Consider the following 14586-nt stretch of genomic DNA (forward strand, 5'->3'; position numbering starts at 1 on the left):
ATAGTCTTGGCTTGGTATAGCTTCTATATATATATCCCAACATGTATTTTTAGATATACAACCCTAGCAGCATGAGGTTATGCTGTAACTGACAGCTGGAGAGAAGGCTTTTTCATTGTTCTGCCACCATTTTGGTGAATGCACAAAAGAGAACTTTTACACTTTTACACTATACATACTACTAATGCAGAAACTGAGCATATATTAAGGGATCCAAGAAATAAAGATGTTTTAGGGCTCTGTGTCTTGTGGCAACAATTTGATCCTATTTCATATTAACAATGACTCACACATTACACATTGAGATGGAACAACACCAGCTCTGCAACACAGCTTTTAAGTAATATCACACATCAAGAAGACAAATGGCATTAGGAATACAAAAAAGTGTTTTCTCCATACATGGCTAGTACTTTTATTGACAGAGAGAGAGAATTACATCTTGTCATCCACTTTGCCAGTTACAGCCTGCACACATCCCAGGATAACAATTATCTGATTGCAAGTATCCTAAACAGCAGAGATCAGTAGAAATATACACATAGAGGAAACATCGTTGAAATTATTTGTTGTCAACTGCATCTCCAGATTTGTGATTTGCTTATTACGTTGCAGTACAAGCAGACCAAGACAGTTTAAGACTGATGTGACAGTGCATTTCCGTATGAGTAATGCTTCAATATTACCACTCGACTTCAGAGTCCAAGCCAGTGCTCAAATTAGATTGCAGAAATTGGGTTGAAAATGGCTATCCCTCCTCTAGTGATCCGTGGAATGGGCTCTGGTCTGTTCCATCACATTTTACAGATAATTTCATATGGTGATATGAGAGATGCAAATATATTTGTGGTTTCATGCATGAACCAAGATTTATGACTGCTGTCTAGGACCCTCATAGGTCTCTCAACACATCAGATCCCATCCATCATGTGATAAATCCCCCGAATTACTGCCTCCCTTTAAGTCACTCAGGAGCTATTGGGTGCATGAGAGAAGCCCAAGCATCATCTCTGCAGTCTCCGTTGCATCGTGCTTTTACACTTTTACATTCACTGCCCCCTAAATCAGTCTACACATGAGACTGCCGTGCCCCATTTATGCCAAAAACAACCTGCTGAAGAAAAGATGCTCATGATACTGTAAACACGTCTCTTGATCGTCAACCGAGCAGATGGGCCAATTTCTCTATAAAATATATTAATAAAAACAGCTTTTTTCTAACATCACTCATGTCCAAGATGTAAACAAGTCATTTCAAATTAAGAAATATAAAGAGTAGTTTGACATTTTGGAGAGTATGCTTGCTTGCTTTAAATAATAGAGAAGAGGTGATCCGGCAGTCATGTGGTTAGGGTGCATATCACAAGGGAGCAAATGACATTAACAGTGAGTTCCATTTGAATCCTGACATGCCGAGACCCTCACTGTATGCTGAGCCCCTGCTCTGTCTTCCCATCATTTTCTGTCTCTCTTCATTGTCACAATCTAATAAAGTCAGAAAGCCAAAAAATTACTGATACCACTCAAGGTTTCAAAGTCCACATACCAGAGACCTGAACTAAAAAGAGAGTTGTCATCCATCCATTTTCTATATACCGCTTAATCCTCACTAGGGTCACGGGGGTGCTGGAACCTATCCCAGCTGACTTCGGGTGAAGGCAGGGGACACCCTGGACAGGTCGCCAGTCTATCACAGGGCTACACTTAGAGACAGACAACCAAGCACACTCACATTCACACCTACAGACAATTTAGAATCACCAATTAACCTCAACATGTTTTTGGACTGTGTGGGATGAAGCCAGAGAACCCAGAGAGAACCCACGCTGCACGGGGAGAACATGCAAACTCCACGCAGAAAGATTCCGGTGCCCCCACTGGGACGCGAACCGGCAACCTTCTTGCTGCGAGGCAACAGCGCTAACCAACTGCGCCACCTTGCAGCCACGAGAGGCTTCAGGTCAACTTAAATTAATTGCTTTAACTGGTAACAGACCCCTAAATTAAGTTCTTTCAAATTAGGTTTGCAAGTAACATAAGTAATATAAATGCCACTGATTTAAGTTAAATGTATTTAAATCAACTCTCAAGTGAGCACTGTTAAATCTTAATTCATCATTAGACCTACCATTCTTTCCTTTTCTTTACTCTGCAATCCTGCTTGAAGAAAACAGTGGTTAAGTTGCAGTATAATATTTTGAAAAAACATGGATGTCAGATGCACAATGCTAAAGGAGCAGCAAACCAATTTTCGCACTTTTGTTAAAAATAGAATAGCAGTTAGGTAAAGGTAAAGGTCCAAGGTGTAATTTCCATTTAATAGAATGCACAAAAGTAAACTTCCATCACCAAAGCAGAAAGATAAGTGAGATTTATTCGAAACAGTACTTTACTTCAAGCACAGTTCAAATAAAAAACAATAAAAATAAGATTTTTCTTTCTTTGGTTCTTAACAAAAAAATGCCTTCCACACAAAAATGCAAAAACATATTTGAAACGTTGTCAGGAGCATGTCAAACCAACGGGCGGTGATATAGCTCTCACCCTAAGGCTACGTTGGGCAAAGCAGAACACTGGAAAAAAAGGTTCTGGTTCTGGCAGGCTGTCAACAATGACACATTGGAGAAGGAAAAACCATATGTGTGGACTGAGTCTGCTGCACCTATTTCTCAATTTAGTGGAAGAGTAACTGGACAAATGCAAAAACAATGCAAAAAATCCAATGGCAAAGTTAGCATGAGCATTACTATGGATATGTTGTATAAATGGCCTCATGTAGACAAAGAAGATAACAGTGCAAAAGCCCAAAACTTCCTGCCTATACATCAACACTGTAAATAATTTCAGAAAATATTTCCTCTTGAAGTAGTTTTTCCAAAGATCAGTTTTTAGTGACCTAAAACTGTGTAGGCTAAAACGTATAGAGAAAACTATGTTTTACAAGACACCTCTCTGTGTGGATATTTCCTAAAGCTCACTTATTATTCTGTTAACTCTTATTCTCTTAACAGTTATTTTACTCTGTACGAAACATCACGTTGTGATTTTACTGCAGGTTTTTCTCGGCCAGGTGCAGTATCTTGGAGTCTTGTCATCACCTTGAGGTTACCAGGCAACCAGCAAGGTCTCTTTGTACTGTATGATGTTAAGCCTTTCATTTAAATACCTGCTTATACCAGCATTTAAAACAAAGTCAGTTCACTGCATTGCTTTATTCAAGTCTTGCTGCATGTGCATGATTTTTCAAACTTTGACACACAACTTTGCATGAGTGAAAAAGTAAGCTGTCTTTACATCTCAGCAGCACTGACCATGAGCTAGTGAAGAACTGTACGATCCAATGTGCATCATCTCCTTTTGTCTTACATCTTAGGTCTCATAACTGTCTTCATATAATTCCAAGACCAAAGTTACGAGTTATTTTTAATGGAACAACTAAGCTAAGGTACATCCAAAAGGTTGAAAATCTCATCCAAAGTCCCACTGACATTTATGCCATATGATTTAGTTTTTTGAAAAACAATCTAATATTTTTGTTCATTCAGTATTTCCGTTTTTACTTGCCTTTAATGAACATCACATCCCATTAAGCCTTAGATTATTGTCACGGCTTGACAGAAAAGCAGTCAATGAGTGAGTTAAGGGGTTGCAGTTAGTTTGAACAATGAACATGTCTCTAACAACAGCAGGACAAAGAGGAGTGAGGGCTGGTGTTTTTAAACCGCAAAGATTCCAACTAGAAAGTTGAAAAGAGTTATGATAGTGCAAGTACCTGCACAGCTGTGTGTGGAGTTCTTTCATGGGAGCTGTGAGAGTAATTATTGTCAATCTCTGTTAAAATCACATCACAAAGGAATCAGTTTTATTTCATAGTTGGTGTTGCAAATGATACAGATTTTTTTGAGGAATATGCAAACAAAATAATATGAACACACTTCATTTTTCTCATGAAGAAAGCTGGAAAAAAAATCCCTCTCCAAGTAGTCACCACGTCACTGTAGGATCAATCAGCCATGATTTACCTAAAACAAAGAAACAGCAGGTGCTCCTCCTATGGCTCTGGATCTGAGATTGAGACAGTGAAGACTTAAAACTGATACAAGTGTCTACTTTGTTCAACAAACAATAAACAGACAGACACTAATACACACCAGATGTGTGACCAAGAAAGCAATGCATATCCCAGTTGTCAGTACGATGTAAAGTTGAGTCCAAATAAATAACATAATTGTCTTACGGCAGACCTCCAGAGCAGACCAAAGCTCATATATGTTTTGTTCCAACCAAATGTCTTGTGACTGGCTCACAAACTAATCTCCATCAGAACTACAGAGAAATATAATCTTCAAAGAAAACACAGATCTTGTTGTACAGCCATATCAAAAGAAAAGTTGAGAAGAGGCCTTGATCAAGCCTCCATTGAAATTTAAAATTTTGAATATGGTTGCTATTCTGCAGGTTGGTGTTGTTTCCTGTAGTAAAGGGCATTTGAAGTGTGGCTAATGGCAGGCTTATATCCACAATTTACATTCAATGAGTCAGACACAGCTCACACCAAAGCAACATAAGGACAATGAACACTTAAGACAATCATTCTGTTTACTTGAACGTAGTTGTCTTTATTATCTGGAATGTTCAGATGTTTATCTGTCCAACTAGAAATTGCAAAATGGTTAAGGTCAATAGTTTGCAAACGAGTACTTCTGTAAATGATGTTTTCAGTGCTACTAAACATTGCAATTTTACTTGTCTTTTGTTGTGTCATGTCTTAGTTTCCTTTGTTGTGTTGAAATTGGTTGTTGTTCTCTTGTATAAATGTATGTATATATCCTAAGAAGTAATCCATGGGACCTATTCCCACCACGTAATTGAATGAATAGTTACATTCTGCCATAATAATATTAGTAACCACGTGACAATGTATGTAATTTAAACTCATATTTGTGCATTAATTGATTTAAAAGTAAATTAAAGTTGAGGTAACTTAGTAAAATTGACTTGATAACTTAACTTGTTCCTTCACCGAACTTAACATGAATTTCAGACAGTTACAACTACTAGTTTCAAATACTGTAGGGGGGAAATAAGGTAGACTTGTCTCCACAATGAAGAAAATTATTGCATTAATTAAAATGATCAAAACTGACCTTTAAATTACTCGTCCAGCAATATAATCTCCGAGTCAGCACAGTAATTCGAATAAAAAGTTCACACTTGATTTTCAGTCAAGAGTGTTTTATAATATCACAATTCCACTTTTACCAGGGAATTAAATTTGAGCTTAGCTAATTATAAAAATCGGATACATAAAGTGACTGAAGTAAGTTTTAGAAAACACAAGAAAGAACTTTATAGGCACGAAACATTTATTACTAACTACAACCAACAAACGACAACAACAAACATAAAACATAAAATACAAACAATGATGAAAATGCTGAGTGAGAATCTAAAAGTGAGAAACCAAATGTGGTGCAGAAGTATGACCTGGAGACTTACACTGCCTTTCACTGAAAGCAGTAGATAAACTGTTAAATTTGGGATATTTGTTTAAAGGCCAATTGTAATTTTGAAGCCCCCATTTAAGAGAGAGAAAGCTCAATACTTGCATTTTCCTTGGACCCTGGAGTGGGTACAGTGACGTCTGGTGTTGGGACAGATGTGCCTTCGGCTTCAGCAGAGTTGGATGAGTTGTTGAAGTTGAAATTGGTAACAAGGACCAAAGTGAGAAATTCTGTGGCCGGTAGAAAATTTGTCTGTCTTTTAAGTGAATGGCTTTTAAAAAAATATATATATAATAAAATAGCTGACCAATCACAAAGAACTCCCCTCCCAGAGGGGGTGTTAGATTTGATGCCCCTGTGGTCAAGGTGGTCAGGAATTTTGTTCTAAAATTAACTGCGTTACTTTAGAACTATATGTACTTGTACTAATACAGAGTTAAGCCTGTTAAAAATAAATATCTCAAATTTAGAGGATCGCAAAGAGTCTAAACATGAGCTATTTATCTTGCACGGTTACAAAGATTATACAGTTCTTGGATATATGATTATGTAGCAAGCTAATAAAATAAAGGACTTATCCAACTGTGATTAGGGTTTTGGGGTATTTACCGTGATATTATGTGTTTTCAAATTTAACAACACTTAAAATAACACAAGATAGTAAAGGCACATTAAGATCCTCCTGTGCTTTTCTTCACATTATCCATCCATGATTGCATTCCTCAGATCGAGAGGGAGAGAGAGGGGGAGCAGGAAGGAAGAGCAATGAAAGTCACCCAGATGTCTGTTTTCCATACAGCCTTTGGCTGGTCAGTATGGAGGGTGAAATGTGCCAAAATGAAATAAATAAATACACAATTAATTAATTAAATGAATGTTTCATTAGTTAATTAAAATTGGAAATGAATAAATAAATAAATTATTAGACATACAATTATTTAATTAATTAATTTAAATGTGCCATTAATTGATCAAAAATGTAAATTCATTTCATTTAAAAACATATATATATTTATTTCACTATTTATTTAATTATTTCATGGTCGCACTGCTGCAGCACATTATGAATGTATTTTATCTGTCAAGCTCACCCATCAAACTCAGTAGGCGGGAGTACTGCGGCTTTTAACATCTGATTGGTTACTCAGCACAGCAAGTCATGACAGATCGATCCCAGAAAATGGATTTCTGTAGAGCCACTGGATGCACTCCGATACATTGGGTGGCGGTATTCGTCTCTATGTTTGTTTCGAAACGCTATTTTGACGAAGAAAAAAAAAGAGTTGCTGCAGGCAAGAGTAATGGATATTTAGCAGTGATTTAGGTTGCCACCCCAGTGTCTGTACAGCGTGTGAGGTGCAGGAGAGATGTCAAAAACCTGCCCGGAGCTGCTGAGAGAAGCAGCGAATTTGATTGAAGAAGCTCTGAGGAGAACTTCACCGGCAGCGCCGTCACAGCAGATACCTGTGACTCCACAACATACACCTGTCCAAGGTAAGTAAGGTTAGCCAGGTGTGCTTCTAAACGATGACATGCGACCGATGTAGGGCTTAGTTTATAATTTAGATTTGATATTGACATGTTAGTGGGAGAAAAATGCTAACTGTTTGTGTGTGGTAGCTGATAATTATGCTGGCTAGTCAGAGAATGGTGTTAGCATGGCAGCAGCTTGCAGTATAATTTCTTGTTTTGTTTTGTCTTCTTTCTTTATCACAATTTATCAATTACAACGATTTAAATTGTGCTGAGCTGGTATATCGGACTGTTTTAGCTGACTGGTGACCATTTGGGGTGTGAAACTTTCTTTGTGTTACAGCCCAGGTAGCAAGGCTCTTCGCTCCATATGACGGCGGTGGCAGCGGCAGCAGGAGACGTATGATGAGACGGTCAGCAGCACAGAGCCACGTAATCCCAAGAAGCTATAGACACGCGTTCTGTTGTTTGGCTGACCATCAGGCTGATAAAGTTCCAAGCATTCAGCTTAAAGCAGACCTTCTGGCTTCAAGACTTGTAGACCAAAGGGTGACATTTTCAGGTCGGTCATAAACTATATTTTTGTACTGGAACTCAATGATATGATAAACCCAAACTTTAGTTACTTGATTTTATTTGTGTGGATATATTATCAGAGGCCTGTTATTGTTTGTTTTTGCTGTGTCAATTCATGTGCAATGTGTATATTTACAGGAAATGACAGTGATCCCATGGTTGTAACAGATAAACTGATGGAAGTTTTTCCAAAGCTCCAAGAAGGGGGAGGCTTTGAATTTCTAAAAATTGCAGGATCTACTCGCAGTCGAAATCTTTTGTTGCTTCAGTGTCCCAGCACAGGGTACACTCTTGCCTATCCGAAAGATCCATCTACAATGATTGGACAGGCTACAATCTACATTCATCCACTTCAGCAGGACCTACCCATTGATTGTGTGTGGAATTTTACAGAGTGGCACCATTTTATACATAATTACAATAAATTGCACTGGTGATTATTAATCAAAAATTAACACATATTTGTTCTTAGGAGAGCTCAGGTTGTGCCTCTGGTCCAGTCATCGCCTGTATCACTTGTTAGAAGGAAGTTCCCTTCTCTGAAATGAAACTGCACCGAGCGAGCTGTGATGGGTGTCTACTTGCTAAAAATACATAAAAGTTCATATTTATTTTTCAATGTGAAAATGACGTTTAGAGATTTTGTACACACAAATGAGAGAATATGACCATTACATTTGTTAACTTCAAGGACCCCCATGCAGGAATCAGATAGAGAAAGAGAGGGAGACCGTGTTAAAGAAAATAATAGCGAGCCACCCATTGTCAGGGACAGCATTCCAGTGAGACCTGAAACGTCTGAAACATCTCTTGAAAGTGCAGTAGTACCAGTAGGGATTGAAAGTGATGACTTTGATCCCAAAGACCCTGAAAGTGGTTTGTGTCATCAAAACAGGAATACTATGATATTGTGCATGACTTAAACTCAATCAATGGGATAACATTTGTAGCATGCAGTCCTGACAATAATAACATGTCATTCATTGCTGTTATATGCAAACATCGCTCTGTGTTCACTTAGGAGACTGCAGTCTGTGACACTTGATTAATTGTACAGTAACATGTTCTGAATATTTTGGGACTTGTATACTACAAAAACATGGCTAGAACTTTAGAAACACTGAATCAAAACAGTTCAACAAAATACATCTACACAAATAAGCTTCTTAGTGAAGCTTAGTTTGCCTAAAGAGCAAATCAGAATAACTTTGAACAGAAAGTGAGTATAAATTGACTCTACTAGTGTCTATTTGAAGACTGTTGCATTATTTTACATTACATTTTTCAGGTGTTCCTCCTTTTCTATTATCTATATAGTACCTCTATCTGCATTTAACATGCTACATGCATGCAAACATGCAAAGTAGTTAACTTTTTTTTGTTGTTGTTGTCTAGATTGGAAGCTTATTAAAGAACCAGCTCAAGCTGCTAAAGTTTTCAAAGAGAATCTACTAAGGGAACACGCAACTGGGAAGCCCATTAAACTGAAGATGGACATTAGGGACAACGAGGAGGACAAGGAAAGGGCACTGCTCTCATTCTATAAACAGCACCAAGAATGAGCATGTCCACTTCATTGTACCCTTGATGGTTAGTAATATAGAGTTAATAATATATCTATATCCTATAAAGTTAATATCACTTAAGTGTCCTCTATGGAATTCTTTTAGAGGTTTACTGGTCCCATCGTGTAATTGGGCTTACATTTACCATTACATGATAATCTGCATTGTCTCGTGACAGGTCAACTGTTTACATTTACTCATTGGATCCTATCAAACATTAATAGCCTTGTTACAGTGAAACCCCAAAGTGAACATAGATTGATTTTATCAGAGATGAATAAGGTTAATAGAATTGGGATTTGTTTCAGTGTTACCAGTTTTTGTTGTTGTTTTAGGTGATGCTGCTGTTGGGCAGGGAGTAACAAGATACTTTCTGACAACAATAATTTCCAAACTCCAGTTTGGATTCAGTCTGGATCTTGGTGAGTTTGCTACTATTTATCTAGGGTAATGTCATACTTGTCAACATTTAATTGTATGATTTTTAACCTGTGCTCTGTTGATACAGGAGGAACAGGCCGAACACTGCTATTTGAGGGTGAGCCTGACCATCTCGTTCCAGCAGCATCAGAGGTACATATTGAGAGCAACCTGTTCCGGGTTGCAGGAAGGATGATGGGCCACTCCTTTTTGCATGATGGCCCCTGTGTCACAGGATTAAGTCCTGCTGTAATTCATGCACTGTTTAATGGGGACCCTGAAATGGCAACAATTGCTGCCGAGGACTGTCGTGATCTGCACATCAGGAACATCATAAAAATGGTATGTAACATTAAAAAACATTGCCTATAAGAACAGGGCAGGTGTAGTTCAATTCAGTTCAGTTCACTTCAGTTTTATTTGTATAGTGCAATTACAACAGTTTGTCATTTCGCAGCGCTTAACAAATAAGGTGAAGACCTTACGAATTTAAACAGAGAAACAGAAAATTACTTGTATTTAATTTAACTTGTAATTACTTGTGTAGTAACATCTATAATTTCAATTGTAGCTTGAACTTGAAGAACTTTCTCAGGAACAGAAGGACACTGTCTCAGAGCTTTCCATGTCGTGGGATCTCCCAGCAGTCATGAAAACAAATCAGAGGTGGCTACACAACAAATTTCTGGTCCATGCAGTGAGTTTGTCCAGGTTAAGACACAGAAGACTTAGTGTTATGTACCCAGACTTGTTCTGGTAACACTGGCTGGGGTGGAAATGGTCAAATAATTTGAACACGTTATTTATTATTTCCCTATTGTCATGTTGAAGTTCTTCTAAAACAAATATTTAGTGCATATTTTAACTACCGTGTCATTTCTCCTTCCTGCAAGTATTGACAGAACAATCACAATAGTTAACACAACCCCAGTCTCACAAATTGACATAGTAAGAAAGATGCTCACAAAAATGTAATGCTTTACAAAATCTATTTACCAGAATAATTCAACAAGCATTGCATTGTGTTTTTATGAACATTTTATTCTCGGCCAACTTTGGCTGAATTTGAATATTTGGTCAATAATACGGATTTGGCCTCTCTTGTAGGTCATTGGGAGGACCATGTGCCAAATTAAACAGCTGAGAAAGGGATTGAAAGATGTGATGCTATGGCCCCTGCTGACATCTAGGCCGGATGTTGTCCCACTTCTTTTCCCCAAAATGGCAGAAATGCAGTTCGTACCCCAGGTAATTCAGTACATTCAACTCATTTACGTGATTTGAAATGAATATTTATAAGTTAATTTGTGAAACTTACTGTGTGATCTACTGTGCTGGATATGTTTCCAATTCCAAGTCAGTATTCTGTAGTATAAATTACAGTAAATAAAGTATAAATTCTCGTTGAAGGAAAATTACATCTAAATCTGTTCTTTCAGATGTTCCTAGACAAAATCACATGGCCAGTTGAGGACAGTGATGATGAGGATGAAGAATTTGGTATCGAGTGCAAGTGCCGCATCACTGGTTTTCTAAGGATGTTCATTGAAACAGGTATATGGCTCTTACTTGGCCATGTGTTGCCCTGTTTACAAATGCCTTCATATCCCATAAACATGTCAGCTTTGTAGAATGTATGAAATGTATAAGAATTTGAACAGTTTCAGTGCACCAACTGTTTCCTTTAATCCATGTTATGACTTTTTAGCTTCATCAGACACACTGGCCCAGTTGCTGAAGTTCTGGGTCGGCTGGGAAATGCTTCCTCCTGAACTCAAAGTGGAGATTTCTGGGGGAACCTTTCCTGCGTCCTCCACGTGCTTCGAAACACTGAAGCTGCCAGCTCATTACAAAACCTATAGAGACTTTGAGGAAGCACTTGTTGCTGCTATTAACAGTGCACACACTGGATTTGGTCTTGTTTAAGTATTTTCAGGCAGTGATATTGCTATGCTTTGTTTCATCGACCAGGTCAATTTGACACAAGTTCAGTGTTCCAACACATTTAAAATAATGTGCAGTAGTTTCAATTATTTTGTTCTTTTTAAAATTTTGTTTATTTACCAAAACGGTATCAGTCCTGCATTTCTAGCTTCATCAGCATAAACAAGTAGTTTTACTTACAACAAAAGTGCAGATTATTGTTTTACATTTTTGACAACAGTAACAGTGACAAAGGGAAAGGTTTAGAAAACCTCAGTTTTCAGTGCATTTGTGCTTGTTGTAACACACAATAAAAGGCTTGGTTTGGCCATCAGTCTCATATGATTCTTGACAAAATTTGCACTGTCTCCAGATATGATCCAATTGCATCAGTCAGAGAAACTCCTGAAACTGGTAAAGTGGCAATCACCATAATCATCAAGTGGATATCACCATTAAATCAACATAAAAACAAAGTGAGAACAGAAACCCATCTATTAATAGGTGGTGGGTCCAATTATCAGCTCTGTTTTTAAATGTGTTTTTTAAAGAGATTTGAGGAACAACACATGCTGAAGGTGATACTTCAATAAAGTACTAGTGAGAAACACTTCTAAATTTTTTGAGCTACCAAAGACAGCTCTCCTGAGAAACCTATGGTTTTAATAGTACACTCAGAAGAATCTTTATTGAACCTCTGTAGGCTCCTCCATTGGGCCTTGCTCTCTGTGTCTGCTCCAGAGTTGATGCGGTGATTGATTCCTTTCAGTTCTCAGTCCATGGAAGTTCCAAGCATCTCTGAAGGAGCTGAGGCTTCTCTGAATTTGTGGAAGGAAGATCCGATGCAGGACATAAAGATAGACTTCGTTGTCTGGATTAAGTGTTCCCTGATCTTCCAGTGAAGTGAAGATCTGATAGAAGAGGTCTAGGGAATGCTCATAAACATCTCTCCACATCCTCTCTATCCTGCAATTATAATGGAATTGACAAGGTGTTAATATAATATATATGTGTTTATATAATTATAAACTCATGGAATTTGAGTTGATTTTCAAATTAAATTTCAAAAGAAATTCACAATAGAATAGTATTTATTCAAACCCAACAGTATTTTGTCAACAGTAAACAGTCATTATGATGTTTTTAAGCAGCACACTTTAGGGTTAAGGACACTGAAAAATTAAAAGTCACAGGTGAATTATGATCAATTGTGTGTGTGTGGTTTTTTGCTATTGCAAGTCAACAGGACAAATTACAGTTCCATTTCTGTAACACTGGTAAGAAACAATGGGAATGAATACTTCTTGTGTGTTCTGTTTTGTTTGAGCTCAATGCTAAAAATGTGCTTAAAAATTATAATTACTGTATTCTGTTAACAATATAATATTCAGTTTGAATAATATTGTTTTCTTGTGAAAAAAAAATAGGATTTTGAAAATAATTTCAAATAAAAAAGTGTGCATTTTTAAATTCCATGAGTATATTTTCTAAATCTTTACAATACAATCAAATGCTACGGTTTGTAAATCTAGTTGCCACACAGATGTTGTATTTACTGTTGATTGTGGACACTTCTTCCTGTGATGCGAGAGCTCCTGTTCTCCTGATCATGAATTCTGCTACATCTGCATTCTCCCTGCCTTTATCAGACCCTACCCTTGATGGCAGCCCATACTCCTCAACTGCAGTGACAAAACTCTGTAAGACAGTGCTAGCTCTATTATTGCCAGCCACAGTCAGGTAGACCACCAATTGACTGAATCCATCCAACCCGCCATGGACAACAAATCTCCACCTATCATATAGTTTTGAACACACAAAAAAACTTTGTTGTGAAACATTTCTTCAGATATGTATAGAGAGATGCATTTTTAAAATCTGATATCACTAATACCTTATGCGCTTATGGTTACCATCTATATGCCATAGAGAATTTGGGCCAGGAACAGAATATTGCCGACGTCTTAATACATGCAGCCTTAGACATCTCATATACACTCCCTCTGTATCAACTCTGCGCAAAGACTCTCGCAGTCTTGAGACTGAGGAGAGGAAAACAACCAAATTCAGTACTCTACTTTATGAGAATCACTTGTACAATCCGATTGCCAAATAGTGGAAAAAAAATAGGTTACCAAACGTTTCAATATTAAAGTGTTTCAATATTGAATATTTTTTATATTGATAGTAATCAGTAATCTCGTAATAAAATGCAACACCATGGGTGTAAAATAGTGAATCATCTGAATATAATAAAATCCAATACGAAACCAACACAATGTCAAAACTGACCAGAGTTCAGCGACTGTTTTGACAGAGCATAGATGAACCTCAGCTTAACACTAGATAAGCTGACTAGCCCACCACCTAGTTCACAGTTATTTATATTTATTGATAGCAGGCTCAGATCGTACTCACTTAGAACACGGACACCTCTTGCATCCAGAAGTCCACGCATCAGCTTGTAGCCGGTGTTTGGATGGCTTCTGTGGACTTTACTCACAATATGGTCCAACTCCTCATCAGCAACATCTGAATAGAGATCAGTCTTTCTGCACAGAACAAAAAACATTGAGTAAGTTACGCTTTACTACATATTTTTTGAAAATTAATGACACCACTTGTTTCTAGTAAACTTGAGCAACATATCGTGACATTAGCTGTGATTACCTTAGACCACTTTGTTTCATGTGCCTCCTGATTGTCCTCGTTGACACTCCAAAACTCTCTGCAATTTCACACGGTGGTAATCCACAAAGAACATGATGCTCCAGAACAGCAGTGGGAATGTCAAGAGCCAGGCGTCCTGGTCCGGGTGTGTGTTGTGCACTGGTACCGGAGAAGCGCTGGAGAAGTTCTTCCAAGTTTGCAAACACTTGTCGGTCAATATCTTGGTCGGAAAGAGCGGAAATAACTCCAAGAACTTACAGAAATTCCTCTGCTTTACTTGTCACATGCTGTGATTGAGCAGCTCCTGCTTCTACATTCTCTGCAAGGTCTAAAATATCTCTTGCTAACTCACGAGCGACTTCATGAAGATGCTCCATGATGGCCGCCATGTTTGGAAAGCAGTGACAGACCAAAGCAATGGTTTGTGACTCGATCCAATAATACCTGACTGCAGC

General features: G+C 37.8%; 1 protein-coding gene and 1 long non-coding RNA gene across 4 annotated transcripts; one reads left to right on the forward strand and one right to left on the reverse strand.

Moving 5' to 3' along the window:
- The first annotated feature begins 6812 nt into the window (after positions 1-6812).
- LOC103357229 (uncharacterized) lies at positions 6813-11790 on the forward strand. 3 transcript variants are annotated; one of them, XM_008281681.1, is made up of 8 exons: positions 6813-6998; positions 7321-7539; positions 9454-9540; positions 9627-9880; positions 10110-10204; positions 10646-10786; positions 10978-11092; positions 11247-11790. In XM_008281681.1, exons 1-6 carry the CDS (start codon positions 6872-6874, stop codon positions 10680-10682), a joined length of 819 nt encoding a protein of 272 aa, XP_008279903.1. In that variant the 5' UTR covers positions 6813-6871; the 3' UTR covers positions 10683-10786; positions 10978-11092; positions 11247-11790. The 3 variants fall into 3 exon arrangements, 2 of the variants coding, with proteins under 2 accessions (XP_008279903.1, XP_008279902.1); XR_520186.1 differs by lacking the exons at positions 6813-6998; positions 7321-7539 and adding an exon at positions 8685-9143; XM_008281680.1 differs by lacking the exons at positions 10646-10786; positions 10978-11092; positions 11247-11790 and having other exon boundaries at positions 10110-10636.
- On the reverse strand, positions 11200-14525 carry LOC103357228 (uncharacterized). Its single transcript, XR_520185.1, has 3 exons — positions 14132-14525; positions 13880-14013; positions 11200-12427 (listed from the first exon to the last, which is right to left on the reverse strand). It is a non-coding gene; the product is annotated as an uncharacterized LOC103357228 (long non-coding RNA).
- Between the last annotated feature and the right edge of the window lie 61 nt (positions 14526-14586).

The sequence above is a fragment of the Stegastes partitus genome, unplaced genomic scaffold (assembly GCF_000690725.1).
Source record: "Stegastes partitus isolate 25-593 unplaced genomic scaffold, Stegastes_partitus-1.0.2 Scaffold241, whole genome shotgun sequence".
NCBI lineage: Eukaryota > Metazoa > Chordata > Actinopteri > Pomacentridae > Stegastes > Stegastes partitus.